Source organism: Borostomias antarcticus (genome assembly GCF_949987555.1).
Source record: "Borostomias antarcticus genome assembly, chromosome: 1".
Classification (NCBI taxonomy): Eukaryota; Metazoa; Chordata; class Actinopteri; order Stomiiformes; family Stomiidae; genus Borostomias; species Borostomias antarcticus.
Window position 1 is genome coordinate 24257033 of NC_140234.1, and position 9529 is coordinate 24266561.

General features: G+C 43.7%; 1 protein-coding gene across 1 annotated transcript in view; it reads right to left on the reverse strand.

Moving 5' to 3' along the window:
- Nucleotides 1-6378: 6378 nt before the first annotated feature.
- Nucleotides 6379-9529, reverse strand: part of tpbgl (trophoblast glycoprotein like) — a gene marked incomplete at both ends in the record, with an annotated part of 3636 nt that continues 485 nt past the window's right edge. The window contains one exon of the mRNA XM_084451473.1: nt 6379-7367. Coding sequence (XP_084307599.1) covers nt 6379-7367 — 989 coding nt within the window. The remainder of the gene's footprint in view (nt 7368-9529) is intronic.

A 9529-nucleotide genomic window follows, 5' to 3' on the forward strand; every position in this document is an offset into this window, starting at 1 on the left:
GTTAGCAATACTATGTTATTTTGCGCATATTACTTAACAGACACCACGTCTTGACCCGACGTCAGTTACTGAGATAGATAGGCTACTGTAGATATGTTCATAATAATTAAATTACATCCAGATGGGGAACAAAATGTGTTTAAGAACAAGGTAATAATATAATAATAACAATTAAATGTTATTTGTATAGCACCTTTCATACAGATAAATTCAGCTCGAAGTGCTTTCCAACAGAGCATTTAAATTAAAGAATGTGAAATTTAATGATGCAATGATCAGGCTTGTCTTCATGTCATTCTTTTTATTTTATTTCATCAGAGGCTCACATTGCATGACATGTCGATTGATTGAATTTTCCGTCTGTCTCTTGTTGTGTTGTGTATTGCTGTGTCGTTCTATGTTATGTTGTGCCGTGATCTACTAGATACATTGAATTTCCCCAAGGGGATTAATAAAGTATCTATCTATAGGAGAAATACACTGGCCGTGTCCGAATTGCATACTACTTGCTATATAGTAGGCGAGATGCAGCATGCTGCATCAAAACTGTGCATACTGTATTTCGCCTACTATATAGTAGGTACTATATAGTAGGCGAAATCGGCGAAAAAATGGGCGTAAATGTAGCATAGTCCAGAGCATACTGTTCCGGAAGTCGAGACGTGAGACGTCACTGGGCAGTGAGAAAAATAAAAAAAGATGGCGAACGAAGAGATCTCCGGGACCGCAGCGGGAGTTTTCAAATGTAAGTATTGACTTAATTTGTCGATGGAAAAATTATTTTTCCGGACAGATATCTTAGTTATAACAACACAGAGCTACAAATGCAGTTTTGTGTATATAGGTGGGGTAGAAATGACATTTCGAAAAAGAACGTCATGATAGCTAGCTGCTTGCATTGATCTCTGTGGTGGACGTTACGTTAGCTAGCTAGCCCAGCTAACGTTAATAGGCTGCTAACGTTACAGGTGTTCAGACGGCTCTTGCTCAAAACGTATTAATGTCATAGCTTAAATGTTATTATAGCTAGAATCAAGACAGAGTAACATTTCCATGTAATATGACCATGATTGCTTAAGAAATGTATAAGAAATGTCGAAATTGTGATGAGTTAAATGGCAAACCTAAGCCACCGAGCCTAACGTTACTTGACGTTGTTTAAACAATTGTCTGTTCATTCCGTGATTCAAACGAGTTCAACTGTTCATATATCATATATTAATATATTAGTATTCATTGTCCCATAATACTTCTGGATGTATTACAGGGACCAACGACCACACCAGGGACGATGATCCTCTGGAGGACGGCTGCATGGCTGGCCCCCATCGCCTCTTCCAAGACCCCGTACCACTTCCACGAAGCGGCTGTGGCCTCCCCTCCCTCTGTGCTGACCCCAGTTCTGGGGCTCTTTAGGTCCTATGAGGTTAGATAACAGTTTTCTAGTGTCATACAAACTGTGAGTCCCTATCAATATATTTGCTATCATGTAGCCTGTAGATCAAAATCACCTTGTACATGGCTACAAGGTTCTCTGTGTGCTTTATCCAGGCTGTCTCCGTCGTCCCCTGCAGCCCAGCTTCTAAGATGTAGGTCCTACATAAATCAATATTCAAAGTAAACAGACCGCTGGATTGCTTCTGAACAACAATGCATACGTTAGTTAACTTACTCCAAGCCTTTCAGCGTGGTGTTTCTCTTCCCCGTAAACAGGGAAGAGTTGGCCGTCCTCCAGAGGGAGGACCGGCTGATGTTGAATGGGGGAGAGAGAAGGCAGAGATGAAGGCTGAGTGGAGGGAGGAAAGGGGGTTGTTTAAGGAGAGGGAGGACCGGCTGATGTTGCTTCTAGAAGCCTCAGTCAAAAAAAACTGTTTTATCTTGTTCCATTATTGTTTTTGTTATTTTTTATTAAATGTATTTTCTTGAATTAAATTGGTGTTTGTGTGTCATTCCTTGTAATGTATTCCCAGTCAAAGAACAAATGTCACTATACCTAAAACCAGTCATTAGAGTAAAAGAACATTCCTAATGGACATTGTAGTTTGCAATTAGGCATAAAAGACGGAACACACATGTTGGTTCACAATGGTTAATTGGAATTCTTCAGAGACGGTTATGAAAGCTTCACTGTTTAATGTGTCTGACTAACGACTACTTGATAAGGGAGTTACATGTCCAAAGCGCTCTGCGTGTTGTGTTAAGACCTTCCAAGTTACTGTACATGACCTGTAGACATATCAAGACAATGTGTCTGATGTGTAGATATTACACTTTGTTGAAATGTTAATACATCAAGAAGTAACCTTTACATGTATAATGGAAGAAACACAACCATAAACATTTCTTGGATATTTTTATTACACAATGGTCTTCAAATATACTTTTGACTTGTTTATATTTGGTCAGATCATTAGCTTTCCTTGCAAAAGGTACTGACAGGAGAACGCTGATCTGTTGTCTCCCCCTAAAATACTTAAACTGATTACTATGTACAGTGTTACACATAAATTTAAATACAAATACATTTAAACAAATGCCTCAAGGCTGCCTATAACCAACTGATCGGTGTTTAAAGCCTCAAGGCTGTCTATAAGGAACAAGGCAAAGCACACTCATGAACTGATAGACTGACTACTTATGGCAGGATGGGGGTAGTCGTGCTCACCAAGAGCTGCGATCCAGGCAGCTTGTGCTGGTGCTGATGCTGCCGCTGCGAGACACTTTCTGAGGCCATCTCCAGGGTTGGGATGATCTGCAGCAGCAGGACCACGGCCACCATCAAGGTCTTCAACCTTTAAATGGTTAAATGCAATTAGGCCTACTGTAAGTCGCTTAGCAGACACACAAAAGTGTCTGCTAAATAAATGACTAAGGTAATGCTGGACAAAAGTGTCTGCTAAATGACTGATGTAATGTTACCTCCAAAGACTAGCACCTGTGTGTGAATGACAAGACCATTGTAAAGGATGAGTACTGAGAAAAGCTCTAAATGCAATTAATTATTATTATTATTGTTATTGCTATTATTAGCACCTCCATGGTCTTGCCCCATCCTCCTGACCATCACCAAGGTTCCTCTGTGTCGATTTTGACAATCTGAAGTCCCTCCTTGTGTCCGCGCCGTCAAAATAGGTCCTCAGCAGGGACGTGGAGGTTGACTTGGTGAGGACCTCTGTCTTCCATGTGAGCCTACAGGGGGAATATTATTAGGGCAAACTTTAACTCATTTGTGCGTATGGCATATACTTGTCTTTACAATATGATAATAGATAGATGTCATTATCTGTAGAGCTAAAATGTAACATTACAAAGCAGGCGTGTAGTGATGAGTAAACCCAGGTAAACTCAGTTTACCCACCTCTTTAAAATGAGTTGAGTTTTATTGTTTTGCTTACCTGCCTCTCAGAATCTATTTACTATAACATCCCTGGTACAAATGTAACAGTATAGCTCCAAGCCAGCACATGCGGGGCTATCAACTAACCTAGCTAACTAGCGTAGCTAGCAAGCTAACGTTCAATATTTACCTCAACTACAAGCATGTCGAGAAGATCTCATGACGGCTCTTCTCCTTGCAGCGTGAACACGACTTCTCCTGGCGGCAGCAGCAGCCGCACATCCCATGCCAGGAAAAGGCAACATTTTTGTGGATAATACACAAAATGATCACAGAAAACACGGATAATTGTACCACAGCTTCGCGGGAGTAAACAGTATCGTACCCCGTCACTTCCGCTGGATGACTCGAGTAGCATGCTGTATTTTCTCGCATACTACACGCGTTTTGTGGAACAGTAGGTACTATATAGTATGCAGTATGCATACTATATAGTGCCTACTATATAGCATGTAGCAGGTAGTATGCAATTCGGACACGGCCACTGTGAGCCCAGCCTGCGCAAAGACGCCACCTGGCGGTGGTGCATCATTAAAATGAAATAACACCTATCTTAAATCCCATGAGATTTCCAATGGGATTTCACTGTGAAATATCGTGAAATGCCATGGCATGGGTAATTTCTAGAGGCTCCACTGTTGCTTTGGCAATATGAACATTAGTTATTTTATGTAATAAAGCCAATTGAGTTTAATTGAATTGAGAAAGAGAGAGAGAGAGAGACTTTGCTCTTGGCTTTTTCACCTTGGTCCAGTCCACATGTTTTGCAAATGCTACTCTGGTCTGGAGTGTGTGTGTGTGTGTGTATGTGTGTGTGTGTGTGTGTGTGTGTGTGTGAGTGCGCGTGTGTGTGTGTGAGAGAGACAGAGAGAAAGAAAGAGAGAGACTATTTGGGGATTAGCCTGCTTATCCAGTTGAAGGGAATGTGGAATAGTGGTGGAGAGTTGTCAGCATGTGAACTAATGTAGGCTCTGGCGCTGTCCATGGTGCTGATCTTTCAGGCTGTAATCAGAGGTGCATTCAGATTTAGCGGCCATTTGATATGCTTTAATTAAGGCGGGCACGCGGTGGTCCATCATAATTCTCCCCCTCTCATTAGTCAGTGTTGATGAGATTAGAGTCATGTCGTTCTGCCTTAATTATATCCCCAATCCCATCCCCGCCACCGGCCGGAGCACCGCTGGTATTTTATTAGCCAGTAAATAAACAACCTCCCTCCCAGCACCCCACCATTCTATGGTAATTTGGAGAGCAGAAACTGATATCCACCCCCTCCTCCATCTCCCCATCCGGACTGTGATTCTCAAACAGTGTTGAGTTGTGTTACAGCTACATTTCAGAACAGTCACTTTATATCTCTCAGAAGGTCTTGATGACATTGAAAAATCGATTGTTTAGGCTAGTCAGCAGAATATGAGATGTAAAAATCCATTGTGCCAAAGCAGGTGCAAGTTTCTGTGATAGTCCGCTAATAGACACCAGACAAAGTGCTCATAGTATATTGCCAGTATATGAATCTTTTTAAACAGTAATGGTTCCCACTTCACACACACAACAGGAGAACACTTGGGCTACTTTACTTTTCATTCGTTTTTTATTCATGTCCCCAAACATTTTATGTATGCATTTGTATTATTATTGTTCTTATTATTCAAAATATTATTATTATTATTATTATTGATAATGGTGCCACACCAATACCCGATCTAGAAGCACGTTTAAGATGAGGTGGACATGGGTCAGGGTTAGGGTCTCATGCTTGGATGTTCTTTTAATGGATGACTTCCCGATAGGTTCACAGATTTGATGTCTGTTGCCTTTAGAGACCTTGTTACGGAAATATGACACTTGATATCAGAATACCTAATGGGAATGGCACATCACAATACACTATTTCAAACTCTCCTTCTCTCACTATCCACCACACTATTTCAAACTCTATTTTTCTCTCTCTACTGTAAATCACAATACAGTGTTGTACTCTCTCCCACATCTCTCTCTCTGTCCCTATCTCCCCCATCACCCTCTCTCTCTCTCTCAATCCCCCCATCTCTCTCTCTCTCTCTCTCTCTCTCTCTCTCTGTGCATTATTATGGGCATTATTTTTAGCACATCTCTTTCTCACAAAAACTGAATCATGCAGAAACAAAGATCAGGACAGTGGGCTTCCTTTCCTGCGTGTATCCTTTAGGCTTTCGGATAGCCTGCATGTGTATCTCTGTTATGTCTCTTATGTCTCATATCTCATATTGTCATACAGTGGAATCAGATTCATTGTTGAAATGAAACAAGCAAATCAAAACGGTGGCATTCACATTATGCAGACCTATTGTGCACGAGTCAATATTCAGTCACCAAAATGCAAGATAAACATACCATTGTGTGGGAATATCTACTCATGCTGTGTTCAGACCGGGCGCGGTGGGCCGCCCAGTTCACCTGAATCTCGCCACTGGATCCAGCGACTTAACTGAAGGGGTTGCTGCGCGGCAAATTCACCAAAAGTTCGAATCAGGTGAACCCGGCGGTGCGAATCACGCGAACCGCCGCGCGGTGGCCAGGATTCGCTGCGCGGCGGTTTGCCTGATTCGCGCCGCCGGCTTCGCCTGATTCGCGCTGCCCGTACCGCCTGCCGCCCAGTTTGCACGATTTGTACTGACTTTCTATGTAAACTCGCCGCGCTTCCAGAAAAAATTGTGCCCGGTGTGAACACAGCATTAGGCTTCATGATAGGGCCCGTCTTAGGCTATAAGATAGGGCCTATCAGAGGCTAGATATGGTTTCACTTTTGACGTCTCCAGTGCCCTTAAAAACGGTCCCACTTGAGAAGCAAATTTGCTGTGTCTGTTGTCTTTGAGTGGTCAGTAGCCTTGCCTGTACAGTAGTATAGGCTATGGGAGCGTTACCAGTTCAAGCTCATTGTTCATTCTGTTCACAAGTTGATCCAAATGACCGATAATGGCTTGGCTGATGACTTAACATTAAACAGCCACGTTGGCCAGGCGGGGGTCAGAATCCTGTTCGTAGCGATAATGATAAACCGACATCTGATCTCGGCACACCTCTCGGATGTTGTTGATCCATCGTTTGATGCCCTGCCGGTTCAGGTAGAGCACCATAAGAAACACCACCCCGATCAGGGCTAAGACTATACCTAAGAACACAAATGATACCGTCTCCAGGTTCTCATTCCGACAGTCCACGTCCTCTACACGGAGACTCTCCAGAGGCATCCCTCTCTTGGCTTCGGGTTCGACGCACAGCAGGCGTGCTGCGTCCAGGCACTGTGATGAGTTCTTTAGCCAGTAGTAGAAAGCCTCCAGTTCACAGTTGCACCGAAATGGATTCCAGGACAGATATACATGCACCCGTTTGTACTGGTACAAACTTGAGATATTCTCTCTCCCAATGTTCTCCATAGAGTTATTTGACAGTACTAAAGTATGGAGGTTAAACGGGTCCAAACTGGCAACAGGGATTGTCTTTAGCCGGTTCCCGGCCAACTCAAGTCTGTGAAGGTTGCTCAAACTTTCAACACCTAGTGCGTTCGAGAGTTGTGCCACAGCTGGAGACATCAGCGAATCATTCAAGTACAGGGACCGCAGCTCTCGCAAACCGTAAAAAGCATGATTAGAAAGAGACACCAACCTGTTGTGACTCAAATCGAGCAAATGCAACCGGGGAAGTCCCAAGAATGCGTAAGCCTCTATAATCTGGATCTCATTGTATGATAGTGAGAGAGTAATCAGCTCCAGCTCTGTCCCGTTTGATGAGAGCGCATCCCCTGGTAGAGTTGAGATGTTGTTCCCCCTGAGTATCAGAGTGGTGGTCCATTTAGGAAGGTCACCCGGGACCTCGCGCTGCTCCCCATCACGGCAGCTCACAGTCCCCGAGTCTCTGGCACAGATGCAGGATGAAGGGCAATCATCATAATCCGCTCTCACAAGCGAGAACAACAAACACACCGTTACTATACAGACACACCGCTGTTCCCAAAAAGGAAAGAGAAATCTTAGAACATTTGCACAACAAAACATCCAGGCTTTTTTCCCAAAATAATAGTTAGCATAAAAAGTGGATGTCGACATCGTTTCGATAAGAGGTAGATTTGTCAGTCTTTTGAGGCAGTGTGCAAAAATAGCCGGTCAGGAAAAGGCTCAAAAGCTGTCTTTATTCCCCATCATGCTGCCGTTTTCTCTCTCTTCACAGAGGGAGTATCGCACTCTCCCCCACACTGGACTGGATAGTGTAGCGAGCCAACTGTGTGGAAAGTAACAGGAGAGGCTGGGGTTTGGCGCCGGCAGCTCATTCGCTCTCTCTCTCCAGGGTGTGTGTGACGCCTGTCTGGTGGTGGAGAAGGAGGAGAGGGGCTCCGACACGGAACACCCACAGACTGACTGACTGACTGACTGACTGACTGACTGACTGACTGACTGACTGACTGACTGACTGACTGACTGGCTGACTGACTGACTGACTGACTGACCTTCTCAGAGTGTGTATTGGTTGTTGTGCCGTGGCTGTAATGTAATTCCCCCAGAGACCCGGCGTTTACTATCTGTGACCATGATGGGGCTTATCCAGTCCTTGGGTACTATGGGCTCATACCTGATACTGTTAGTGAAAGACAGCCATTCCCCTGGGGGCTACCGTTATATAACACTAACTTCCTGTTCATGTGTGTGTGTGTGTGTGTGTGTGTGTGTGTGTCTGTGTGTGTGTGTGTGTGTGTGTGTGTGTGTGTGTGTGTGTGTGTGTGTGTGTGTGTGTGTGTGTGTGTGTGTGTGTGTGTGCACGCATGCATGGTAAACTGTCATTAGCTTATGGTAAAAGAGATCATTGGGCCGGGTGATCGTGTTTGTGTTTTGCATGTGTGTTGGAGGGGAGGGGGGTGGCTCTAGTCCATGTGTGTGGTGGGGGTGCCAGTGTGTGTGTGTGTGTGTTCAGTCTGGGTGTTTGTATAGGGGGGGTTGTAATCTAGCAGTGTGTGTGTGTTTGTGTGTTCAGTCTGGGTGTTTGTATAGGGCGGGTTGTAATCTAGCAGTGTGTGTGTTTGTGTGTTCAGTCTGGGTGTTTGTATAGGGCGGGTTGTAATCTAGCAGTGTGTGTGTGTTTGTGTGTTCAGTCTGGGTGTTTGTATAGGGCGGGTTGTAATCTGGCAGTGTGTGTGTGTGTGTGTGTGTGTGTGTGTGTGTGTTCAGTCTGGGTGTTTGTATAGGGGGGGTTGTAATCTGGCAGTGTGTGTGTGTGTGTGTGTTCAGTCTGGGTGTTTGTATAGGGGGGATGTAATCTACGGGAGGAGAGAGAACAGTGACAAATGACCTGTGCAGCTGTGGGCATAAAACCTCATTCAGTGCCACTGAGCATATTAACATCATCATTACTGATTACAAGGATGCAGAATTTGGGGGGAAATTTCCACAACAGGCATCTTGAAACTGAACATACTCAGTTCTCAGCTCTCTGATCACACAGAGAGCTAATAGGCAGCTATAGTTTGAGGTCCCAGGATATGGTTCTGCTAGAGGCACCAAGAGCAAGGACTGACCTTGGAAAGAAAGCCTTCATGTGTGCTGCTCCTTCAATGTGGAACAATCTGCAAAAGGACCTAAAACTAAGCGAATTGGTCCCACTGCCTACTTTTAAAGCTTGCATAGCTGCTATGATAAATGACTCCATTGGTACTTGTCACTGTTTGTAGGTGTTATGATGCCTTGACTTGAAATGCCCTATTTTATTTTTTATTATATATATATATATATATATATATATTTTTTTTTTATTCCCCCTGTTATGTCATGTCTGCAACACTTTGCTGACATTATTGGCCAGGTCTACCTTGTAAAAGAGATCTATGATATCACTGGTACTATCTGGTTAAATAAAGGAAAAATAAATCAATAAAAAAATTTCAGTCTGCATTTCTTTCAAAAGGCACACAGCAAAGACACATGGTGCCTTTTCAGCACATGTGCAATAGTAGGCAAACGTATGGCTTCCACATTGTTGAAAATGTCCTCATTGTCTGTGCTGTCGAATGTCTGAAAGGCCAATATCACATTTTTATTTCATTTCATTTCAAAACTTTATTTATAGTCGTGAAGCACTGAGGTTTCCCTCATTTACAGTGAT